Source organism: Vigna radiata, chromosome 1, assembly GCF_000741045.1.
Source record: "Vigna radiata var. radiata cultivar VC1973A chromosome 1, Vradiata_ver6, whole genome shotgun sequence".
Classification (NCBI taxonomy): domain Eukaryota; kingdom Viridiplantae; phylum Streptophyta; class Magnoliopsida; order Fabales; family Fabaceae; genus Vigna; species Vigna radiata.
Genome location: NC_028351.1, coordinates 21,175,915 through 21,187,414, shown reverse-complemented (window position 1 = coordinate 21,187,414; position 11,500 = coordinate 21,175,915). Strand labels below are relative to the sequence as shown.

The following is an 11,500-nucleotide window of genomic DNA, read 5'->3' as shown; positions in this document are numbered from 1 at the left end:
GTATTTGAAAAGAAAGTAAAAAAATCCTTTGCTAACACTCGCCTAATATTTGAGAAATACTCCATAATAATCCAGAAATATCCTTTTACATCGTTAACATTTATTCAAAAATCACAATCTTGAACATTTCATTTTGTATGATGAGCCCTAAGATTTTATATTTTTAATAAATTCCAAATAGTAGGATAAATGATTAATGCAAAAATACAAGATATTCTACATTTCACAACAAGATGAACGGTATGAAAGATTTTTAGAATGCATTGACAGCTCAACGTTAAACTGATCATAAATGTCGCCAACATCAACAATACCATCTCTGTAATCTAATACAATTCACGAATCAAAATCTAAATAAACTAGAGCTTAATTTTAAGAAAAATTAAGACCTCAAAATTATGCATATTGTATCATCGGGAGCCCCGAGGCATGTATGAATTTTCTTCACTCCCCTTTAAACTTGGCTTCATATAATTGTGGTTGCTGCAAAACAAATAATCTCTTGAAATGCAGGAAAAAAATATTTACTGCATAATATTATAAATTTAAAGGAAAAAGGAAAAAAAAAAAGGAAGAGAGAAGACATACAGGACGCATAATATTTTGATAATTTGATTATCGGATGTGATAGAAACACTAACATGTTAGTTTGATACATTTAATACAAGGCCCACCAAGTCAGGAAGACTCGCAGGACACAACAGGAATACTTGCATTCAAAACCCGTGGGAGCCTTACTAAGCTCGTAATATTCTAATTGAATCAACTCTCAACTACTTCACCGATCTAATGAAAAGTACTAGAAAATCCTAGTTTATATCCATGCAGCCTAAGTCTCTAGAGATGACTAGATCTGTGCTTTTAGTGCCTTAATGGGATTTTCACCAATTTTATTACCTAGGCCCCAACTTTTGAGAATCAAATGCATTAAACAATGACTCGGGTAGCTAATTCTGAAACAATTATCATTCTCATTCTTCTGCATCTTTTGTACACACTATGCTAAGAAGCATTTATTAACCCTTCGATACAAAATTTTACTTCGTTTTCACTTTATCAGTTCTGTAATTTTTCGTAATTTATTATTGAAATGACATTAAGAAAAAACAAAAATAACCAAACACCTAGTTTTTTATTCATTATACATTACATTTTCAAGTTAAAAAAAAATGGCGAGGAATTCATGAATGCCCAAAGATTACCATGAAGATTGCTGAAATTAACCTGCGTGCAAACCATCTCATGTGCATTGCACGTTGAGCAGCACTCGCTGCTTCCACTGTTTCAAATTGCAAATAGACAAAACCTGCACTTTTTCTGTGTGCATGCCAAACCAATTAAAGAATTGTAAGTTGTGACACATTAAACTGGAATTAATTTAAATTTAATTAAAAGTTGAGGCATGTAGTAAAATTGCTCATGATTATTGAAGGGCGTTAAACATTTATTAACGTACTTGTCAACAAAAATATGCTTCACCCGGCCATATTTAGAACACTCTTCCTCTACATCTTCTTTAATGTCTATATCAAAATCTGGTTCCGACTGCATTGCGATGTTTATCATCATCAGTACTTTGTTAAATGAAAACATTACCTGTTGCTAAAATAAAACCAGTCAACCACAGACCTCAGTGGTAGGATCAAACATATTCTTTAAAAGTAAACACTCGCTTGGGCTTCCTACAGGTTCTACCATTGGGGTAGGCATAACTTGTGCTGGAAGAACTGGTGCACCAATAGGTAAGCTAACAGCCTGCTGAGCAGGAACTGAGCCATTCACAACAGGCATACCCATGCTGCAAAGTAGAAAAATGTGAAGATTACGACCAGAGTTGCTAAATATGAGGAATACTAGTATTAACAACGAACCTTGCAGAAATGTCAGCACCAGCCAGCCTCTGCATCAGCAATGCTCTGGAGTGAGCATTTAAAGTCTGCACAGCAAAAGAGTACAGTAGATAAGCAAGGTTCTCAATTTGAATACAGATCATTGTTATTATACCACGAAAATAAAAACAATGGCAGGAACAAAGGAGCTTAATTAACACCCTTTGTACTCAACTATAAAGAAATATGTCATAAGAGAGTACAAAACGACAAAGTGAAGGTCCAAGGATAAAAGGTGAAGAAAATAAAAGGATAGATCTTATCATACAAAAGTGGGAATGCTGAAAGCACCAGCTTCTAACCTATGTCAATAATTTACTTATAACCTAAGAGCAAATCCTCATCAGCACTAAACACTAACACTTAGGCACAGCTAATGTCTAAAATATAAGACACCACACGTGTGTTTGTGTTGGGAACATATATTGAGAATTGAATTAAGAATTATATTTTCACCTTCGAAAATATAAACTTGTTATGCGTGACAATATTTATGATAATAACATGTAAAGAAAATATTACGAGGGAATGTGTGGTAACTTCACGATGCAATCTTTTATCAAAAATTCAAGATGAAACATATTTCTTAAGACAACTAGTTGAGCACACTAACAGGCATCCTCACAAAAAAAAAAACATACTCTCTAGTTCTGGCTCATCAAGTGACAAATTAGACTCTATATTCTTATTTCCTATTTTGATGTTTATTACCGTACATTAAATCATTTTTGTTAGGATATTTATCCTATTTATCATGATTATGTTGTGTCTAGGGTTACTCTAATTATCATGATTATATTGTGTCTAAGGTTATTCTAATTATCATAATTATATTGTGTCTAGGTTACTCTAATTATCATGATTATATTGTGTCTAGGTTACTCTAATTATCATGTTTATATTGTGTCTAATTCCTCTAATTATCATGTACTCTTGTATCAATTTATTATTATAAATAGAAGATTATGAGAGGGATCAATCAAACCCTCTAGAATTATTTTACATTTTAATTCTTGAGTACTTTAAAATTTAAACAATTGTTTTTACTTCAATACAATTTAAATTAAATTTGTTAATTTTTTTTTATAGTAGGAGTTTCCTAGAGGTGTCTAACCAAAAGTTCGTGTTATAGCTTGATATCCATGTCCGTGTTAACAGAGTTGTTCAACATGTGTTGGATGGTAATATGTCCAACATAGAACACACCCTCATCTAATCGTCTGGAAAAATATTGACGTACCAAATCTTTAGTAACCTCAACATCCATCATGCAAGGGTAATAAAATGGATTTTATGATACAGCATTTCTGAAACTTTTTGCTTTCACGAATATTTCTAACTTCTGGAAGGACAAAACACTATTTTTTAAGAGTTAAATTATTATACATTTTTTAAACACATCTTTAATAGAAAAACATTCTTTTTCTATAAAGCACATAAAGTAATTTTGAAATATTGCATGAGGTATAGATTTAAAATTCTTATAACTTGCCAAGGTGTGAAAACCAGTTTTGAATACTTCATATAACGAAAAAAACTTACCAATCCACCTTCATCATCATCTAAGTCTGCTGATTTTGCAGTGGTATCTTGACTTCCAACATGATCCGTTACACATGAAACCTGAATTTGATGAACAACATCAATCAGAAACACATGAACAAGCAGAGTTGTCAACAACAAAACTTAAAGATACCAGGTTAAAACTAAAATTTACAACACAAAAATTCCACCTTGATAGTCCTGCCAGCAATTTCCAATTTTCCATTTAAACTCTGAGCAGCCTTGGCATGTTCAAGATGGGTAAACTGCCCAGTGAAATCAAATTAAAGAGATAAATACAATTATGTCATAGAGAAAAATTTTGCAAAGTTAGGTGTTAGAAACGAACTTGAACAAACCCAAAACCCTTGCAGTGGCCTGTTTCCAAGTCAAGAGGCAGTTGGACAACCTCAACAGGACCAAATGGCTCAAAAATCTAAAACAGAAAAAAATAATGTCAAGTGGTTATAAAACTCTAACAATAAGAATCAAATTGGTAATAATCTATCAACAAACTAGATCCAGTTTAGAGGAACTTAATTGAACATTTCCAAGAAGAAATAGGTTTTGTCAAGCCAATGGTATTCGATAAAATACCGTGACTTCACATTCTTGATAAATTTAGTACAGACCACAAGAGAAATATGCAAATATCTGCATCCTCACCAGACAAGCCAATAAAACAGCAACAAAAAAGAAATACCTCCCGTAGCTGACTCTCTGTCATGTTGAAGTGAAGATTCCCCACATACAATTTTCTGTCCACAGCTCCATAAGGACCAGCTACACCAGCTGCTCCACCAGAAGCGTTAGATTGAACAAGGTTCTTTTCAGCTTCAGAAGGTTTCACCATTACAGGTTGTCCAAGAAGAAGTTGACCAGAGAGAGCAATAGCCATTGGCACTGACATTGCATCATAAAATTCAATATACCTGCAGCCTCATCAAGAAGTTGCATCAAGTTTTCAGAACCAAGAAACAAATAGTTGCAATCAAAACTTACAAAGCATACAGCAAAGTGATGCAGGGAAACAAAAACTCTAGTGCAGACAGCTCAAGCTGAGTTCATTTGATGTATCTGACTTGTAAAGTAAATGTTAGCCTGTCATAATAAACATAAAAGCTAAAATATGTAAAGTGGCAAGAAAATAAGAGAATACCGTATGAGAATAGAGATAGGAAACCATTGAGACAGGACGAGAAAAAATTAGCAATGGTAACACATTTCTTTTACATGTAATTATGTATACATGCAACAAATCAAATCCTAAGATAAGAAATCCAACCTAAAACTGACAGCTGGCCTAAAAAGTCAAACAAAACCAAATACATTAGCATCTCATCTAGATACTAAGAGTCATTCTTCTCGCCAAAAAAATTGAATAGTGGAGAGAAAAGGAGAGCAAAACTTCCTCCATTTCAACCTTATGAAGCCCCAAAACCAATATACAGGACTTCAAATAATAAATGGAGGAAAATAAACTAGAAAGGGTCATCAGCATACAAATGAAATCCTCATTGTATGACAAGCAGAGGAAGGAAATGGGAATAGGACCAAACAAAAAACTAGGATTATGTCATCTACCTTGAGTGCGCAGGATGAATTGATTAAACATGAGTGCAAGGTATTCCCACCATCCCTCATCATTATCGCATTGCTAGTCCATTTAAAGATACAGTTAAACATGATTCTTGGAAGTTGATATCCTAATACCACAATAGCACATACATAAAAACAATAAGTTATTTAACAATAAAACACATACCCAACTCCTTTGGATCGTCTTGAGTTCCTATCCATGATCAGACGAACATCTCTCACCTGAAATGGGAGAACATTAAACATGACACGTAAAGTATCAATTACAGAGGCAAATATAAGACATTCACAGCATGCAAACCAAACACCAAATTTGTGGCATTGAAAATATCATCATATACCCCCACAGTCCCTCATCATACAAACAGTCTGTTGAGACATAATAAAGTTGCTGTCCTACTTGAAAATATACTACAAAAGAAACCAAATGTCTCTAAGTAGAATTCAGCATACTCGTAAGAACTTATAAATTCCATGTAATTTGCTAACAGCTATCATGATTGAGAAGCAAAAATATACTAAATATAAATTAAGATGATAATAAAGATGGTTTAATATGACAACAAACGTCATTCCAGTTCTAACAGACACAAATGGTTTGATAGGCAAGTGATCACAATTCTACTGGCAAAGTTCATATATTTCAAAAAACAACTAACCTTGCCAGCTTTTGAGAAGAACTCGTACACATCTCTCTCTGTTGCTTTTAATGGCATCTGAAATCACCAGAGCAAATGGACAATGATCAGAAAAACACCACATATGAAAATAAGTAAAACTTGCAAATTATTATAATTTAAAAAAATATAGAAAATAGGGCCACTCAACCAACCTGGTAGGCAAAAACAGTTCTCTGGTCCCTTTCTGGATCTGCCTCAGGTTCCACAGCCTCTTTCTTATCCCTAAATCTCCTGTAACACGTATTAAAATTTAGAAGAAAAAAAATAAATAGAAAATGTATTAGTAGTAATTTTGATTATCAGATGGGTTTATAGCAGAATTTCACACATACTCCGATAACATTATAGTTCATAACGCCACTTAATCTTGAGAGGGGCTGATGTCTCCATATCTAACCATATAAACCTATGTAAAGAACTTTACCACATACACCAAAACATCACCAAATAATCCTTACAATATTATGCATACATCCCAGAAACTTAGGTTAGGATTTTCTTACTTTATTACCCAGAAACTTTGGTTAGGATCTTCTTACTTTATTATCCTCTAAAATAATAATCCATCATTATAGTCAATAACCTATCATAACACAAACCTAGTTTCCACCCATTAGAAAAACATAATATAATAATACTAATACCTGAAATTAAATAACAATATAATAAGGCCTACATCATGAATTCTGTTTAATCCCAGAATCAGAGTAGTCAAATGAATGCCAGAGGACCCAAGGCAAAAGCGCTATTATGACAGCAAGAGTACCTCTCGGTTCAAAAGACACATACCTTCATAACTTATTCATGTATCATACTATTAGAAAAAACCTAGCCATCTAACTTTAGAAGGTGATATTGAAGGTTGTAAAATAGTTATCATATTAACAGAATAAATAGTTGTCAAACACTGGAACTCTTAGCAGCAAGGACCTAGGCATTTCATCTATAGGACAACATAATTTTTTATTATAAGAACAAATGTTAATGTCCATGATGGTACCCCCACAAGTCACTAACGTCTGTTCTCTATAGTAAGGCGATTGTAGTTTCAAAGTCTCGAGAAAATCCCTTAATACCTTAAGGGTACTAAACAACTTTGACTGCGTTGCTAGGAATAGGTAACCTAAACCGATCCCGTCCCTGGAAGTGATATTAAATACTTACAATAGTAATGATACGAATGATCTAAGTACACTAGTTACCTCAAGGTCATTAATGAAACTATGTGAATAACACAACCACACGAGAAATGCATAAAATCTACCCTTAAATAATACAAATCCTGTCACATTTCTTAACACCAAAAAGACCTCCCAGCCCTCCTTCCATGATTAAAATGAATTGCACAAACTTCAATAGTTCAAACCAGAAGATAATCGGCACACACCATTAGCCATGTCACCATGGACAACTTCAAACATAAAACAAAAAACAGATTTCAAGTAAATCAGTAGCAGAAAAACAACAACCACACAGTGCATACTAAGGGGTCTCCAAATTACATCACCAATGCACAGTTTTTTTTTTCTTAGCATCAATCAATTCAAGCCGCTCGCAAGGACAGCCGATGAATTGAACCAACACTGAACTCATAAAGTAAACCCTGGTTCACAAGCTAATTGCAGAAAAGAAAGAGGATATAGGAATTACCGTCCATCGCGCATTTCGAAATCTCGCTCCCGGTCTCTGTCTCTCTCGGAGCGACTCCTGCTCCTTCTGGATCTCTCTCTCTCCTCTCGTTCCCTATCCCTCTCTCTTCTCTCGCGCTCCTTTTCCTTATCCTTATCACGATCTCTCCTATCCCTATCCTTGTCCTTGTCCTTATCCTTATCCTTATCCCTCCTCTCCCTATCCTTATCCCTCTCTTTCTTCTCTCCATCTCTCTCCCTCTCGCTCCTGTGACGGCCGGAGGAACGGTCACGTTCCCGTTCTCTGTCCCTATCCCTGTCTCTGTCGCGATCTTTCTTGGAACCACCGTTGTCGTCGTCGCCCCTTCTCTTGCTCCTCCTTTCGTCGGCATGGGGATCGTCGTCGACGTCGCGCTTCCGGTAACTTCTCTCGATCTTGTCGGTGATCTCCTTCTTCTTCTTGGAGGAATCCACGTCTTCCTCCACTGTCTTCTCCAGGTATTCGTACTCGTCGAAGTCCATTGGCTCCTCTTTCCCTCGAATTACTCTTCCTCTGCGTGAAGGAGTCACTGTCTTAGCTGAATTCAGAAATTCTAGGGTTTTAGGGTTTTCTTTACTTCTTCAGTCTTTGCAGAGGAGAATGGATGTTGCTTCCTCCGGTTACAGTATTATAGAAGCTTCAACTCAGCCCAGTAAATAACTATTTTATTACATTTTAAATAGTAATTATTTGATCTACAGTGATTATGATTTGTTAATCCATTATAAAGAATTATAATTTATAATTGACTTAAATATCATTTTCATACTAGTTTTTGTTCAATTTTTTTAAAGTGTTCTTAGTTTTTTTCTTTTAATAAGGTTTAACTTTTATAAATTTTGTTTAATTAAGTTCTTTTATAACATTCTAAATAATTAATGGTATATGAATAATGTAAGTAACGTTTTTTTTTTTAAAGAATTTAAATTTTTTATTTAAAAAATTATTCACGTCGCAGTACGTGACATATATTGAGTGTATCAAATAATTTCAATTCAATCTATATTTTTATTATTTTTTTTATGCAATTTAATCATAATTCCTTTTAATAGAACGATCTTATATATTTTTAAATTAAAATCAAACTTAATTTTTATATAAATCTTATGTTAATATTTTTATTAAAATTCACATTTTTATTAGTTAATAATTTTTAATAATATAATTACAGTTTGATTTAAAAATAAGTGTAAAAATATTAGAAACGACTTGATAATATTAAATTGATTTTTTATTTTTAATTGTTCACCCAACTTAAATGTGAAGTTTGAAACAAAAAAATCTTCTGTATTACTGATTAGCTGTTCTTATTTTTAAGTTAAATTTGTTCATTTTCTTTAAATTCAAATGTTAATATTAAGAAAATTTTAACGATAATTTATTATTTTAAATTTAGTTATATTATCACTCCATTATTTTTGTCATTTTAGATTTCCTATTATTTTAGTTTATTTTTATAATATTTTAAATCAACTTCATTTATATTATTAGAATATAATTATTAAAATTAGTTTAAAAATAATTTCAGAAACATTAACTAATAAAAATATCAATTTTAATAAAAATATAAAAACAATATATACATAAAAATTTAATTTAATTTTAATTTAAAACTAAAAAATATTTTTATTTAAAAATAAATAAATTAAATTAAAAATAATAATAATAATAATAATAATAATATAAGAACGTAATTAAATATCAAACATTATCAATGACATTTATATTAATATATTATTGTTGTGTAACATACACAATATCACGTGACATTATTATACCACATAATTAATGTATATTGATTTGTGAATAATTTTTTAAATTATGTAATATTAAGTCTTAATTATTAAAAAAATAATTAAATAAAATTAACAAAAGTTAAGATTTTATTAAAAAAAATATGATATCTATCTTTTGAGGTGATAATTTGTAATATTTATTATTAGGTTTTAAAATATAAAAATATATTGGATATGCACGTCTGATATCATCTTGTAACCCTATGTATCTGTTGGACAAAATATGTCTGTGAAATATATATTTACTGATATTGATAATTTAAAAACTTTAATAACTTCAGTCATTTTCTAAAATTAAGTATTTAATAAGTTAAATTAAATATTATTTAAGAAAATTAGTTGTGTGTATTTATATTTAATTTTTTTATTTTTCTTTTATCATACGATATAGTATTTGACATGTAATTAATAAAATAAAATAAAAATAAAATGATTAATTTATAAATATTTAACTTAATTTGAAGGTAAGTGTTATTAAACACTTAATTAGTTTAAAGAACAAAGGGTTAAAAACAAAAATATAATTAAGGATCTTTTAAGTTTAACTTAAAACATATTTTTACATTATGATTAAATTAAACAATTGGTTCTATAAGATTCAAATTAAATTTAATCCCTTCAATTGTTTTTTTACACTTTGATCAATATATATAATTAAATAATAAAATCAATCACACAGGTATGTTGTTTTCTCTTATTTCTTTAGGTTGGGTTCTTTCAATTCATCTTTCACTCTCTTTTACATATATTATGCATAAGTCTTATTTTCATCTCATTTTTTTTTCTTAGATCAATCTCTTAGACCTTGTTCACTTGAGTAGATTTGGGAGAGAGTAACTAAGAAGATTTGAGAGAATTTGAAAATAAATTTTTTTGTTGTTTATTTGAATAGATTTGGAGATAAGTGAGGGTAGATTTGGAAGTAAGTTTTTTTAATCTGTCACATAAATTAAATCCTACACTAATTCTCATAAACTTTACTTCCAAATTCACTCTCGTTTACTTCCAAATTCACTCAAATAAATAACAACAAAAATTACCTTCAAATTCATTCAACTACTCTCCCTCAAATCCACTCAAGTGAACAAGGCCTTAACCTTGATTGGATCTCTTGTTTTTATTTATCTTTTTTCTTATTTGTTGCTCCTTCAATCATTTCTCTCATGTTTGATGTATTTTTGCTTGAAAATTGTACATCGGTGACTTTTATGAAGAAAGTGTTTCATGGGTGGTAATTCCAAAAACTAATTCCAAATTTGATTTATTTTTTTCAGTTTGTTGAACATGAATTGCCTATAATCATTATCGTGTTATAGGAAACACTAAGCATGATATGGTTACATTTGTCCTGTCCTTAATATAATTTTAAATGCACAATCTAAATTTGTATTTTCTTATAGTTTTTCTTAACATTTTCATAGTATACAAAATCAAAAACATTCATTGTTATGTATGAGGATCATATTGCTCTCGATCGCCATGCTATAGAAAATTTGAGATGCAGTGAAAGGTTTCATTCCTCTATTAAATGTCTTGGTCATGTTATTGTTGCAATTCATGTTCATGTAAGCTAAATGCAGAACGCACACTCCATGTTGTTGGATAATGAATAACATTTACAATAGTTGAACTTGTAGTTTTTACTTTCTCATTTATAAAATCAACTTTTTGTTTGTTAGGTTGGTTGAAAGCAACCAAATATGATTTGTGAAGACATATCCATAGCATAAATAAAACAAAAAGATTGTTTTTACTTTAGTCTTGGAAGGGGTGGAAGTCAGTGAGAGTTTTTACCTGTTTGAGTTAGAAGGAGTAGACCTCGTATTGGGGGTAGCTTGGTTGCATTGCTAGGAGAAGTTAAAATTAATCGGGCGAACCTGACAATATAATTTAGTCAAAAGGTTGAGGAAGGGATGAAAAGGGGGGACCCTCCTTTGACAAGGAAGGTGGTGTCTCCAAAAGCTTTACTGAAGGAAAAGGAGATAGAGGCAATCACTTTGGTATAGGGGTTGAGTCAAACAGAATTGAAAGATTGAGGTAGGGGAGTGATGCATTTGACTCACAACCAGATTGAAGACTTAGAGCAAATCTTGGGTGAGTTTGATGGGATTCTCAGGGAACCAAAGGAACTTCCTCATATCAGACACAGAGACCACAAAATACCTATCAAGGAGGGAGTGGACCCAATTAATGTGAAACTGTACAGGTACCCACATTTGATGAAGGCGGAGTGTTAGAATCGGCTGCAGCGGAATTATTAGCGTGGAATAACAAACCAAGAGGGTTTTTAAAACAAACGCGTGCCTTTTAATTTCTACTCAATTTA

The 11,500-nt window shown here is 31.7% G+C and overlaps 1 protein-coding gene across 1 annotated transcript; it reads right to left on the bottom strand.

The window, feature by feature from the left end:
- Positions 1 to 234: 234 nt before the first annotated feature.
- Positions 235 to 7,979, bottom strand: LOC106773011 (RNA-binding protein 39). The gene is made up of 13 exons (XM_014659676.2): positions 7,361 to 7,979; positions 5,863 to 5,941; positions 5,690 to 5,746; positions 5,197 to 5,252; positions 4,135 to 4,363; positions 3,781 to 3,867; positions 3,623 to 3,697; positions 3,432 to 3,512; positions 1,872 to 1,936; positions 1,630 to 1,798; positions 1,457 to 1,545; positions 1,203 to 1,317; positions 235 to 483 (listed from the first exon to the last, which is right to left on the bottom strand). The coding sequence occupies exons 1-13, from the start codon at positions 7,858 to 7,860 to the stop codon at positions 445 to 447; spliced, it is 1,641 nt and encodes a 546-aa protein (XP_014515162.1). The 5' UTR covers positions 7,861 to 7,979; the 3' UTR covers positions 235 to 444.
- Positions 7,980 to 11,500: the final 3,521 nt, after the last annotated feature.